We start from the raw sequence: 15,692 nt of genomic DNA on the forward strand, positions 1-15,692 counted from the left end.
AAGTAGTGGGAAAATACATTAAGCTCTTAAATAATAGGACACTGGAAAAAGATTCATTCCAAGTGGGCATTTCCCTGTCCATCCAGGTGCATCAGCCATCTATAAACAACATACAATGATAATAAAGTAAATACACTAATAATAAATATTTAAATTTTTTAATTAACATAAAATATTTTTATTAAAACAAAATCGGATTTGAGATGCAGATCTGTGTTTATCTATTAAAGCTTCCCTCTTCCTAATATTTTTCTGTTACAGAATTTTAACTTTTACATAGACTTTGTCCCTTTCTATTTTTACTTGATTCCAGTCAGAATTTACAAACCCAGACAAGAATTTGGACTTTGGCGTTGGATACTTTTGGACTGTTCACCAGTAATAATAGTGCTCGGTGTGTAATATACAGTATTGCATTTTTACACCCCGAAAAGGCATCCTCATTAACAAATAATATATATATATATATATATATATATATATATGTGTGTGTGTATATATATATAAACTTATAAATAGTTAAACTTTTAACAGAATAATGTGCAAGGCAGCTTATTGAACCTGTTATAAATATCGGATCGTACCTCTAATTTGATCATTCATGCAAAATAGAATATGAGAGAGAGAGAAGGCTAAATAAACTCCAACACTTAAAAAACTTAAGAATATGAAAACCACATGGAGTTATATATGGCCACAAATTAGATAATAAAACATCAGAACCAAATCAGCATAACTGTCATTTGAATTACAGTTCCACATATTAGAGAACCCAACTCAAAACAATTTACACATCAATCTCATCTGTGTCAGCAGATAATAACACAACCTAGCAAAAATCTAATTGTGACCCCATGGCAATGTTTAAAAGCACATCACAAATCATCTCGAGGAAAAAACCACACCCTTATGCCAGAAGGTTATAACAAATCCACTCCACAAGTAAAGCACATGCCGGAAACATTTCATATAAGATCGGCAACATTCATTGGCATTTCATCAATCTGAGTACTGTAATATTGCTCAATGTCTCTCAAGATCTTGATATCATCACTCTTAACAAAGTTTATTGCAACACCCTGCAAACCATGATCAAGGCCAGGAATGAGTATATATATTGTAAGGAAACAGAGCGGGAAATCAAATGAGTACAGGAGTAATAGGACATTGAAATTAACAGAAAGCCTCTAAGAATCGCAACTGTGGAATATAGTTTCTGATGTGACATAAGAGTAAATGATTATATTCAAAGATCAAATATAGTTTTACAAGTTAAAAATTCCAAATACCTTGCGTCCAAAACGTCCAGAGCGTCCAATTCGATGAATGTAAAGCTCTCGATTGTTTGGAAGGTCATAGTTGATAACTAGAGAAACCTGAAAACAGAAGCAAATGTATTAATATCAACAATTATTTCTTCCACATAAATTTTAAAAGAAATTAAGAGAAGCATTTGCAAGAATTTTATTTCATATTGTCGAATTGATTATCAAAATAAAACTCCATCTGAATGCATTTCTTAATGAAAGACAAATATCTTAACCCTGCTCAAGACATAAAAATAAGCACAAAATTAAAAACATTATAACTGAATGAACATCAAATATCACCTGCCAAATGATCAGTAACGGAAGAACTGGAGATATAGTTATAACCAAAATGTTCTAATTTAATGAAATCCTTAAATTTTGAAATGTGAAAGGTTGTTAATAATGTAATATCAAATTTTTCTGGTATGGTCGTGCAATGATTTTGATCAGTAGGCTCAACAATCCCAGTCCCAAGAAAAACTCAAATGAGATCATGCTGGAAACATCAGGGGAGCTCAATGTTCAGTAAACCAGATGACCCCAGCCAGACCTTATTCCTGCTTTCTTTCATATACAACCTTAGAGCATCCATAATGGCAAACAACATATTCATTCTTATTTGGGTCTCACGCATTATTTTATAATCTATTACAACTCCCCATAAAATAAGAACATCTACTATTCCACCAGATGATAAACATTATTCTTATTCTTATTTGGATCCCACAACCTACCACATTCTTAACCAAACATCTATTTTTTTCATTCTCTCTCCTCATTCTTATTTAAGAACATAATTCATAAAACAAGAACGCCTCAGTGAAGAACAGAGTAAGAATGTTCTTATTCTTTTAAGAACAGCCATAAGAACAACCATCGTGGTTGCTCTTAGTTTAAATCAATCTGAAACCACTCAACCTCATTACCCCCTACCCTTGTGCGACCATTAATGAAGCTGCCTATGAAGATGCTAGCTTTCTGTGATGGTGCACCAGCAATGGTAGCGGCTGGGTAGGATTTGAAATCGTTGTGGGCCTGTGGCAGTTGCAGACAAAGGTGGATTTCCACCTTTTAGATCTTCGTTGCTCCATTGTTCGTGTACTTTGTTTGGCTCTGTTTTTTATCTTCCTTGTTTGATTTGAATTTTGTGGTTAGTTCTGTTTCCATCTCTGTTTCATTGGTTTGGTTTGGTTGACGATGATGTAACTAAGGCTTATGAATTGAAGCCTCAAATCTTTAACTTGATATTAGCTGTGGTTTTAGTCTACTTTTTGCTTGGTTGTCATTACAGTCTTCACATAAATTTATATTTTTAAAAGGGTCTTATGATCCCAGATTTTGCGTGTCTCTGCTCCCTCCCAAATCCAATTTAGGATCTCCACTTTGACAACCCTGATGTAAGGGCCCATTAGCACCCTCTGAACACTATTTACAGTATTACTTATTGTCATTAGATCATTATATTCCATTCCATACTAAGACTATTTGTCCACTTCCCTGCAATTAAGCAATCATTCCTATATTTCAACTATGAAGCAAGAACAAAAACTAAAACACCAGAAGAAAGGTGTGATTGATTAAAAATTGTAAAGGCATGCAATAATTCATACAGTATATGAATCACATGCTCTGTACATTGGACATAAGATTAGTTTAGAGGCATAGATAAAAGAAAAACACAAAATGGAAGATAGGTTTAGCAACTTGCCTGCTGTACATCAAGTCCACGAGCCCAAACATCTGTAGTTATTAGCACACGGGTTGTACCAGCACGAAACTCTGCCATAATTGCATCTCTTTCTTTCTGAGGCATGTCTCCATGCATTGATGAGACAGTAAAATTGTTGTTACGCATTTTTTCAGTTAACCAGTCCACCTGTTCCAAAGGATATAAATCTTAGCACAAATGAAATGATAAAAAGATCACAATGAACAAAATACAGAAAGATAGCACATAATCTACTACTATAGACTATTTAATATATCTTCATAGTTAGATGAAATGGAAGGGTTATACTATGAAGCCTTGACAATTCAATTTACCTTTCGCTTAGTGTTACAGAATATAACAGCTTGAGTGATAGTGAGAGTATCATAAAGATCACACAGAGTATCAAACTTCCATTCCTCTCTCTCGACAGCAACAAAAAATTGCTTGATACCCTGTCATTTCAGGATGACACAATAACATCAATATCATTTTAAATGCAAAATGCACCAAGATAACAAAAAAAATTGCTCACCTCCAATGTCAACTCATCACGTTTTACAAGGATTCTTACTGGATCTGTCATGAACTTATTTGTCATCTCCAGTATTTCATGAGGGAGGGTAGCAGAAATCAACACCACCTATACCGAAACAAGTCAATGGTTAAGAGACGTGAGACTAAAAAATATACTCCTCATATACCTTGTAACCATAACCCCGTTATTTCTTCAATTTCTGGTTTGGTTCATTGCCAGAGTTTCATTTCCTTTCATGGTCACACACTCACGCCTTTAGATAATGTCAAGCCACTACTAAATCCAGTTTTCAAATAGCCACGGACATACACCTCACTGTCTCCCCATTCATTAGTGAGATTCTTGTGAGTTGGAATTCTGGTTTGGTTCACCATTATTTTTTATGTTCATGGACAAACCTTAAACTACATTTAGTCACTAATTCTACTTGCCAAACCTGCTTTTTTTTTTTTTATCGGCAAATGTTAGTATGTTAGTTAATATGTTAGTATTTTGGTGTGGGTGAGACTCCACCCTCAACCTCCTACACCCCTACACCCCTACCATCAAACCACCCTTATAACTCCCATTTTTGTTGATGGTGGGACTCGAACGCACAACCTCCTACACTTCATTTCTTACGACTGCCCTCTTCACCATCAGACTACCTTATGACTCCCTACTTGCCAGACCTGCTAGTTACTATTACTAGGTGAATCTCTTTGAATTGATATATACTAATTTTGAATTGCAGAAATTTCATTATAAGCACATTAGCATAGGTGAGAAAGTCAAGGGAGAGAGAACCTGAAGGTCTGGTGGGAGATATCTATACACATCATAAATTTGATCTTTAAACCCTCTGCTCAACATTTCATCAGATTCATCCTGTCATTGAAAAGAAACATATAACATAGTCCTCAACACAATCGGCATGAAAATTGTAAGTGCTATCAAGTATTGGGAAGTAGAAGTATAACAAACTTACCAAAACTAGCAACTTAATAGCTCTTGTGCGCAATGTTCTCCTTTTGATCATGTCACAAACTCGGCCTGGAGTTCCAGATACAACATGAACTCCATACTCAAGCTTCCTTATATCTTCTCCCACACTTTTACCACCAACGCATGCATGTGCTTGTATGTTTATGAAGTCACCAATAGCCAATATAACCTTTTCAGTCTGTGAAGCCAGTTCCCTTGTAGGTGACACTATTAAAGCTTGCACCCTGGACAAAAATTGTAAAATGAAACAATAAGATAATAATTATTAAAAAAGTATGCTCGGAAGCACAAATAAGAACAGAACAGGGATACAATACAACATGAGCACAAGGATATGATTTAAAGTTTACAAGACACAACACGGCTAAGGTGCAATACATTAAATTAGTATAACATTAACATAAAATCACAATTCTTAAATATAAAAGAGAAGTAAGGTTTTAAATTAGCATGAATGATAGTAAACATAGTTAACATCTATCTAAGTATAGTGATATTTCCATCTATGGTGGTATAAAAAATAAATTAAAAATTGGGGAACACGCTAATACTATCCAAAAGTGTCCATGAAAGATTTGATATGATGTGTTCAACACAAACACAGCAACCATTTTGATATGTCACGCTTCCTAGGTCCAGAGTGCAATGTCCAAGTCTTTAAGGGAATGATATTAGCTCTAAATTTTCTTAGGGGTAGGATTATATTCATTGCGTCGCTTAGGTGCTTGACCCATGGTTGTATGTGATTCAGCAGCCTAGCATTAAAGTATCTTGTTCGCCTTGTAGGTTGAGGGATTTCAAGGGTTTCTTAAGTCCACAGAGTCTATCATCATAAAAAAGGATACCAAGGGTTGTTCAAAATCAAATTACTTGTTAACAGAAAAAGATCACTAATATGTGTTCGGATAAGCTTGACAGTGAGTCACAATGCAACACTAAGGTTGTTGCCTTGCAACATGGAGGTTGTGGGTTCAAACCCTAAAAACAATATTTTACTTGTGCAGTTAAGATTGCATACATTCACCCTCCTCAAACTCCACTAGATGAATGCCTTGTGCACTTTATGTGTCTGGATTAAGCTTTATTTGGTGTTCACATAACTTAAGATTGAAATGTTACTAAGAGGGCCTTTGATGAAAAAACAATGACTTCCTAGAATTTAAGCAAATCCAATCATGCTGCTTTGGATGAGAAGCATCAAAACCAAAAACCCCATCTTACTGTGTGTTTGCATTAGCTTATTTGGTCTTCAAACCAGTTTATAATCAAAATCTTAATTAGACAAAAGGGCCTAGTTATTTCAGTCTTTCACCAAAAAAACGGAATTTTTGTAATAAAAATATCACTTATGACATTTAAATGTATATTATTTAGGCTTTTACTAAAAAGGAGAAGCTCAAATTCAGCTTATACAAAAAAGCTATGCTTTATTACCTTCGGCTTCGGCAAAAGAGGAGATATAACGTCAAAAAGCTTTTATATATATAATTATAGGCAGACACAAAACAGCTTCTGCTTTACCTAAATCTATACAATCAAAATCACAATTTTGAAGCTTCAAACAGCCAAAAAGAGAGAAAAAAATGATTTTCCCCAACAACAAAAAACGAATCTAACTCATACATACACTTAACCTCATAAAAAACATCCAATCAATCAAAAACATAAAAAATAACCTAATCAAGAAATCCAACCCAAATTACTCGTATTTTTCCTCCCGAATGCTAATAGTCTAAAACAAGCACAGTTACATAAAATACATACATATAAACGAAATTGAAAACTTATGACAACAAAAAAACAACATACTCTCGAACGGAGGTATCAACAATCTGACATACAGTGAGTGCAATCATGGAACTTTTTCCGGTACCAGACTGAGCCTGAGCGATGACGTCACGGCCCTGTATGATTGGCGTCACGGCCCGTTGCTGAATAGCAGAAGGTTTCTCGAAACCGTATTGGTAAATCCCTCGTAACAAATCGTCTTTTATTCCCATCTCCTCGAAGCTCCCTATCGCTTTTACTCCCTCCGTCGTCTCGAAATCCGCATCCTCAGGTTGCAACGCCGCTCTCCGCCGGTTAGCAGGGACCACCGATGTTGTCGCCATGAATGAGGATTTTGTGGTTTGGTTAGAGGGATGGGAATGAAGGAATTGAGAGATGGATTGTCTGTTTTGAAATTAGGGTTTTTGTGGAAAATGCTTGCGTCACCATTGTCCTTATGGAGCCCATAATATATCATTGAGGAAATTACACTAACATTCTCTAACGTAACATTCTCTAACATTTTATTGAAATTATACAAATTATCCTTCACTTTTTTACACTTATATAAACCCCTAATTTTTATACTTTCATTACTCATTACATTTCATTACACTTCATTACACCTGACTACTTTTGTATGCTCTTGTATGAAAATTAAGTGTAATTTTTTTAAAGACAAAAAATATGATAAATACAATTAAGTTAAATAAAAATGATATATTATGAAGACAAGTACAAATAATATATGAGTTAATACCTCTTTATTATTTTTGGTTCGTTACGATATAATATAAGAGCGATTTAAATAATATATCTTTAGAATTGTTGATGCATTTTGTAACCAAAAAATAACAAAGATACATTGATTTGTATATTATTTGGATTTTTCTCCATAATATATCATGTTTTGTTTAACTTAATTGTTTTCATCACATCTTTTATTTAAAAGATTATATTTATTTCTCATGCAGGGTGGTTAGTGTAATGAAAGTATAAAAATTAGGGCGTTTGTGTAGGTGTAGAAAAGTGATGAGTGGTTTGTGTAATTTCATAAAACTCAGGGGGTGTCAAAACATGTGAGCTCGGGTTGGGCCAGCTCGCCAAAGCCAAAAAATTTATAGGGCTTGAGTATCATTTTAGACATTTTTTATTGCATTCGAACTCTACCCGCTTTTCCCTTATTTTTTTAATCTTTTTTGGAACCTTTGACTTGGTAATAATCATTAGGTAAAAATTATTTTACAAAATAACTTATAATAAAAAATAAATATTATGTTATGAACTTTGAATAAAAAATAGAGTAATGTCTATATAATAAATATTTATAAATTACAATAATGTTATAAAGTTAAACATTATATTATTTTTCCTATTTTAAATAATATCATTTTAAGGCCAATAAAAAATAATGTATCAAATCAAATTAGAAGACATTAAACTATATAGATTTCACTTTACCTTTCTTAAATGTTTACCTAATTATATTTAACTTCATCAACAAAAACATGATTAAAAAAATAACTTTTGCAACAAAACTAAAAGACAACATAATTTTTACTCATAGAGAACTCCATACAACCAAAATTAATAAAATAGTTCATAATAGAAGTGTTGACAAAAACATGCAAAGAATAATATTTTTGACAGCGTCTAAAAGTTTATATATTATAGTGATGTCCAAGTTATATTGTCTTATAGAATGAGAGTCTAATAAAAATGAGATATTTAATAAATGAGTTATGTTAAAAATTATATATGTGGACTTCACGTCTTAACTCAAAACATGACATTAGATTTATAACTTTGGTTGTATTGGGCATAGGAAGTGTGTTAAAAAAGTTATACATTAATATCAAATTATATATATTAAATAAGTTAAAATTAAATAATTTTTTAATATTATGCGGGCCGGTCCACGACAACCTGCAACCCACTTAGGGTGGGTTTTAGCTACAATTTGATATGTATAAGTTGTATCTGGGCTTTTTAGCCCGACCCGATTTAGTCCGAATTTGTCCGGACAGCTCGTTTTGACACCTAGTTTGGATAATCTTTTAATTTAGTTGATTGAGTTTGAGTTTGTAGGGAAAACCCAATACTAAATAAGTAGTGTTTTTTTTGTTTCTTTGCTCTCTCTATTCATGTTAGAAGATAACCCATTATATTTCCATTTTGAATGAAATTAGAAAGGAGTGTGAAAGTATATTTTGTATTGTTCTTTTCATTTTACTAATAAGATGTAGGTTCAACTTCAGTACGTGAGACTAGTTATTCATATCAACATCGATTTACTATACAAAAATTGAGAGGTTCGTATAAACATATTTTTCAGGAAGGAAACATTATGGCTAACTTTATGGTCAAGCTTAGTTTGAGTCTTCACGTCTCCTTGATGTTATGAGATATAACACCTGTAGGAGCTTTCAGTATATTGCATATGGACTTGTACCCTGCGTTTTAATTTTGTTGTTTTTTATCTTTCCATTGTACCACATTTTTTTTCCAAAAATATGAGTTTCATTACCGAAAATTTTGAAAATGAAAAAGTATCATTTTTCAATATGAGGAAGTGATATTTTTTTAAAATTTAAATCATTTTTGTTACCCATCTGTTCCATATGTTTTAAATTTTTATGTTATTCTAGATCTTTTAATGTTTTAGAAACTCAATACACATTTATATTTATTTTTCAACTATATCATTATTTATTATTTTTCTTTTTCACGTTTATTTCTCCATATGTGCACTAAATTTTTATAACATTTAATAATTTCTTAAATTATGTGCACAATATATTAACCATCAAAATATATGCAATATAGGAACATATTTTTCAATTATTCTTTCTACTAATCAACAAAATGACAAAATCTCATTAATTACACAACAACTTTTCTTCACCCTCTTAATATTATTGCTGAAATAGTTTGATGATGAGTATAGTGATATATGACTCGAATGAAAATTATCATCATTTGAAGTTATCCAACCTGAATGAAATAATAGTAACTGTATGTTACTAATTTATTTTAACTTTGTGCACCAAAAAAAATTATTTTAACTTTGACCTTTTGGAAAGCACTTGCAAGTGCATGATACAAGTTATGACTTTCCACATGTGTAACCAACAAAGTGTTAATCTAGTAGTGTAAGACCTCTATAGGTCTTTAGGATGACCAAAAGATCATGAGTTTGATTCCTAAAAGCAACACTTGTTGGGAGGGGCAGTCACGCACTTTGAAAGAAGTTAGTTCCTTATCCAACAAGGTGAGGAGATACTCTTGGTAGCATAAAAAACACGTCTTTGTGATAATAAATGACCAAGTTTAACTATTAAAAGTGTTCAATATATTGTTGACATTTTGCAAAATAAAATGCAAGTAAAATATACGAAGACATCCTATAAAATGAGGGGTTTGACTGTTTTAGTGATTACAATTTAAAATTGATTTGTAATAAGAGTAACTATTGTCGTTTGAAGTTTATGGTGAATTGTTTTAAAAATAAAAATAATAATAAACATGTTTTGAGAAAATAAAAACACAGAAATGTATTATTTATTTTTTGAAAATGAAAAAATTATGGAAAGCAAACAAAACCAATATTTTTCAATAAAGTTCCTATAGGTTTTTTCCAAAAATAATTTCCTCAAATAAGGTATAGTATATTGTATAGTTGTATTAGGGATGGAAAAAAAATTTGACTCGCAGGTACTTGTGGAAATATCCGCAACGAGTACCCGCAATAATATCATATGAGTAAAATGAATTTTATGATACCCGACCTGCGGTAACTACAAACTTATATATTTAGTTTTTAATTAAATTTTTATATTTATATTTATTATAATTTTAAGATTATGTATCATGTACTTTATTATCATTTCATAATAAATTACACCTATTTGACATGATCATAAATTTATAATATAAATATATTATTCATGTAATAATTATTTTTACATATTGATTATTACAAATTATATAAATATATAATTAAAATTAATAATCTGTTGGATACCCACAAATACCCGCTACCCATATAGGTACCTGCAAATATTGCGGGTTTGGGAACGAGAAGTTAGATATTTCCCGATGATTAGTGAAATACTAATCCTAGGATCTTGAATATCATGATTCTCACACATAATATAAAACAAGGATACAAAGTCATACCCGAATCAATCTATGGTCTCTGATCTACTCCTTTGATATACCTTTTGAGAGAATTTTGGTATGATGGGCTTCCTCAACCAAATTCTTAATTCTTTTTGGGACCTTCGTTTTCTCTCTGATGGGGAGATGTGAAAACTATTTGTGATTTGATGTCTTGGATATCATAACTGTTCCTTATGCATTAGGATATAGAGTTATCATTATCCTCTATAGGCCAACCGTTTGGATATTCACTCATTAAGCTCATATTCGTTATCAGTTTCAGAAGTCTTATAGGTTGTCATTAATTAAAGCACTTGTTTTGTAACCTCAAAATAAATAGCCGATATAATTGTATTAAATATATTATGCTCACCTTGATTAGAAATTATGAATTTCTAACACGGGAAAATACTACTTGTGCCTGCCTGCACCCATTGCCAGTTTGCCACCCCGAAGTTAGATGTTGTAATTGAAGAATAAGTTGCTATCTTCGTTTAGCCCACACCCACGTACTGTAAGTGGACATGGGCATGTGCATTTATAAAAACTAGGAATGAGAATGGGTTGGATTTGGTTCGGGTTTGTGCTTACTCAACCCTGAAATTCAAAACCTGAAACTGAACTAAATGAGGTTAAAAACAATGATATCATTCCCAAACTCGAACTCGATAAGAACCTGTCTGAAATATATATTTTTATGTATATAGGTTCTATATATGTGTCAAATTTCTCTATATATATATATATAGGTTTTATATATGTATTATGTGTAATGTTGTAATTTTCAATATATTAATCAAGTTTCAGTGTAGGGTATCAAGTGTATCAAATCCAACTTGAAAGTTGTATTCATGTAAAAACCGAACCCCATTATATCAGGTTTTCCTCGTTAAATTCAGGTTGGGTTCAGGCAAGTACCCACAAATTCAGTTTTCATTGTGATCCCTAATAAAAACTAGATAAAGTAACATGTTCATCCTCTTTTAAAATGGGTGGTTGTTTACTTGGGGACAATATTTGTTGTCCTATAAATTGTGTCACTGCATGTATCATAAGTCTATGATTGGTTGAAAAAATATTTTTAAGTTAAAAAATTAATAATTAATTATTTTTTAGACCAACCAAAACTAATGATACATGTTGTACATAATTTATGGGACAACAGATGTGTACCCGTTTACTTGTGACAATCAAAGTAGTAGGTTTGGGAATTGGGATTGAGGAGTGGAGATTAGGAGTGAAACCAGATTTGGGAATGAGAAGGGTTTTGAGCTATTTTTTTTAATTGAGCCATATTCTTAATTAATTAGTCATGTTCCCTACTGTTTTTTAATTAATCAAAATGATATTTTTTTTATAGATACAATGCTAGAGGGGCCCGCCTTTAGCATAATAAAAATGCCTGCAAAAAATGAGCTAGTGGGACGACAAAATGGGATATACATGACTAAATGTGTCTCCACACAACAAATTGCTAGTGGGTTTTGCCCATTCCAATGATCTTTGTATTTTGAAAGAGTTTAGTCTTCGATTGTGGACTGAGAAAATATTTGGTGCACTCCACAAAATTGACACTTCCATGATATCACTTACTATTGGGATACCTTTCTCACAATATTCATCCACTCGCTTTCGAATCCTTCATATCAACTCTCAACTTAGGGAGGATAATCATTTACTACCAACACTCTTGTCTCTCAACTTTTACATACTTACTACTAACACCCTAATCATAACTCCTAACTCAAATACCTTATCAAATCTTATGCTACTTATCGATGAAAAAAATGTTATGATATTTTGAACTAAATTTAAGCAAAATAGTTTTTATTTACAATTGATATTGATAGTTTTCTACCAAGGTTTATTAATATTAATTGTGATTTTTTATTCTTTTCTCGAGGTGACCTATATAACTGATACGAGCTTAGTATTACGTTTAAACGAGCAAAAAATAACAGGACAACGAGATGACCCATCTAAACCAACTTATTATTGTTAAAGGCTAGTTCTTTTTGGATTTAACACCTTAAAATTGACTAAACCAAAACAACCGATTTTCATTCAATCATACATAAGTAATATATACTAATACATTATTTGGGTTGGAACAAACAAATTTTAAATATTAAAATTCAAAGATTAAAACAAAAACAATTACATACAAATATAATCTCCTTTAATTTTCCCCATCAAACATCTCCTTACTATTAAAATTAAATTTCAGCAAATTATAGATGCACTTTAGTTTAGTGTCTTCAATTGTTAAATTAACTTATATAGAGTTATAAGACATAAAATGTGACTCCATGAGTTCAAACATGGATACTTGTATAATTTTCACATTCTCTTTCCATGTAAAGTATATTCGTGTATGAGTTTAAAATATATGTACTGAGCACATCATCTACTATTGATTTGTATTACTTTTGTTTGAGAGTCAATAATTATTAACAAATCGTGAATGATTTACTGACAGTGTAAAAAACATTTATACTGTCAGTGTATACCTATTAAATCATTTATGTATTCACTACATTTTTCATCAAAAAATAAATATTTAGTCCAGATTCTATCTAACTTGCTTGTCCTATCACATTTATTTGATGAACATAAATTTAATGTTTCTGATGTATGAAAAATCGTTTTTTTACTTTAGAAAACTAGCAAGTTACCCGTGCATTTGCACGGGACGGTATTTTTTGCCGCATGATTAAGAACACATATTATATATGTATTTATGATTAAGAATATGTATGTTGCTTACATTCGCATGGCTAAAACCATATATATTACCTCTGCATTCATATTGTTAAAAATATTAGTTATATATAAAATCATACGGTCAGAGCATACAGTTTAATTGTTTAAATCAGATAAACTTAATATGGGATCTCTTCTGGTTTAACATCTTGCTCGATAAAAATACACTTTAAATAACATATTTATAAAATAAGAACAAATCTACAATGATGAAAGTTAATGAATAAAAAATCAATAAAAATACACTTTAAACAACATATTTATGAAATAAGAACAAATTACAATGATGAAGATTTAGTATCGGGATACAGAAGCCATCATATTAAGTTTAACGAAATGAAGATTGACGAATAAAACATTGGATCGTAGACATGTAAGAGAAGAAGAGAAAAATATAAAATGAAAGGGATAGAAGAATATGGAGATATGAAATGATAATGGTGGAGAAGTAATTAACATGTGAAAAAGGATTCAATCCCCTTTATTGTGAGATGTAATTTTTTATAGAATAAAAAACAAATGGACTCATTAATTATTAGAATTAAATTGTACAATGAATAAAAATGGAAGATTGACATGTTTTGGAGGGAAAGTTTTGATTGAGAGATTGACACATGTCATGAGGGACCTTTAGTTTTGATGAGAGGTTGACACATGTCATGAGGGCTTGAGAGATTGACACATGTCACGAGGGAGCTTTAGTTTTGATGAGAGGTAGACACATGTCATGAGTGAGCTTTTTTTGTTTAATCAATAAAATTAATTTGTACAATGAACAAAAATGGAAGATTGACATGTTTTGGAGGGAAAGTATTGATTGAGAGATTGACACATGTCATGAGAGACCTTTAGTTTTAATGAGAGGTTGACACATGTCATGAGGGCTTGAGAGATTGACACATGTCATGAGGGAGCTTTAGTTTTGATGAGAAGTTGACACATGTCATGAGTTTTGATGAGAGGTTGACACATGTCATGAGTTTTGATGAGAGCTTGACACATGTCATGAGGGCTTGAGAGATTGACACATGTCATGAAGGAACTTTAGTTTTGATGAGAGGTTGACACATGTCATGAGTTTTGATGAGAGGTTGACACATGTCATGAGTTTTGATGAGAGGTTGACACATGTCATGAGGGCTTGAGAGATTGATACATGTCATGAGGAAGTTTTTTTTATTATATAGGTAATAGATTTGTTTTTAGATACATCACAATCAACACTGAGTTGTTGATTATAGAATAAGTTTTCATAGCCTTACTAAACTACCTTTGTTGATGATCAATTCCTTTAACAATGTTTTTAAAGTAGATTAAAATTTAAGAAACACAAGTGTATTAAATTGCAAATTCACATAATAACACTCCCCCCATTACCTAGGAACTGGTCCATACCCCTCCCGTAAGATGCATCATACCATGCATATATATAAACTAGGAATGAGGAGTATCATACTCTACTATTCATTCAGTTTGGCTTTATCGTAACCGGACTCACATATGGTATGTTTTATCGGGTCAAAAGCTGATTTTTGGTTCAAAAATTAGTTTCATATAATATTTATAGTCAAGAAAGAGATAAACATTACTTGAACCAATAAGGCACATGCTCACACATGACTTATGTTTACATGTATTTGCTCAATTGTATATAGCATAATAAGATATATGTAGCTCAAACTAAATAGAGCATTTGGTTGCAACAACTTATCTACTAATAATATGATTTCATATTTTTAAATGGGTTTATTCAATTATTTTGCTATATATTTAAGATACTCTTATACAAATACTTTACTGGTATAATGTGTTTATTATTTTATATGTTGTTGATTCTCTAATCTTTTTCCGTATACACATATATCCAAATGATTCACAAATATTCACACATATATAATTTCATATGTCAAATCACGTATTTATAATAATAATCAATACTAAGAAGATTTTGTCTAAAATGAAGAATGCATTATGTTTAATCAGATCTACAACCAAACTCATATTCAAAAGTTAGCGGATCCCACCTAAAGACTAAGTAAGACTTAGTTGTTCGTTGTAAAATATTTGTAACGGATCCTTACAGAAAATATATACTAAAGAATAAATGCCTCAAGTTATTACATTATGTAATGTAACTTTGGTGATCGAACTCTAGTACATTATTAATGTAACACCGCGAATTTTATGAGTTTGAGTTATAAGATTTTACTAATATTTTCATTAATTATATATTTGAAAATGAATTTCTGGGAATTTTCGGTAAGGAATTAGACAAAACTCTAGTTGAGTTTTATTCTTAAAATTTTATTTCCAACTTTATGGTAAATTTTGGTAATTTTCTGAGACAGTCGGTTCTGGACCACTGTCGGGGCCGAATCCGCCCGGTACGGCTCAAAAAGTGTCTTTTTGAGTTCCGTAACTCGGAATCGAATTTCGATCGCGCCGTTGGATTCGTAATTTA

General features: G+C 31.6%; 1 protein-coding gene across 1 annotated transcript; it reads right to left on the minus strand.

Annotated features, from left to right (window-relative positions):
* LOC109345040 (eukaryotic initiation factor 4A-3-like) lies at positions 680-6,742 on the minus strand. Its single transcript, XM_019583790.1, has 8 exons — positions 6,350-6,742; positions 4,524-4,764; positions 4,343-4,423; positions 3,554-3,661; positions 3,354-3,473; positions 3,019-3,186; positions 1,290-1,376; positions 680-1,079 (listed from the first exon to the last, which is right to left on the minus strand). The coding sequence occupies exons 1-8, from the start codon at positions 6,649-6,651 to the stop codon at positions 966-968; spliced, it is 1,221 nt and encodes a 406-aa protein (XP_019439335.1). The 5' UTR covers positions 6,652-6,742; the 3' UTR covers positions 680-965.

The sequence above is a fragment of the Lupinus angustifolius genome, chromosome LG04 (genome assembly GCF_001865875.1).
Source record: "Lupinus angustifolius cultivar Tanjil chromosome LG04, LupAngTanjil_v1.0, whole genome shotgun sequence".
Taxonomy (NCBI): Eukaryota; Viridiplantae; Streptophyta; class Magnoliopsida; order Fabales; family Fabaceae; genus Lupinus; species Lupinus angustifolius.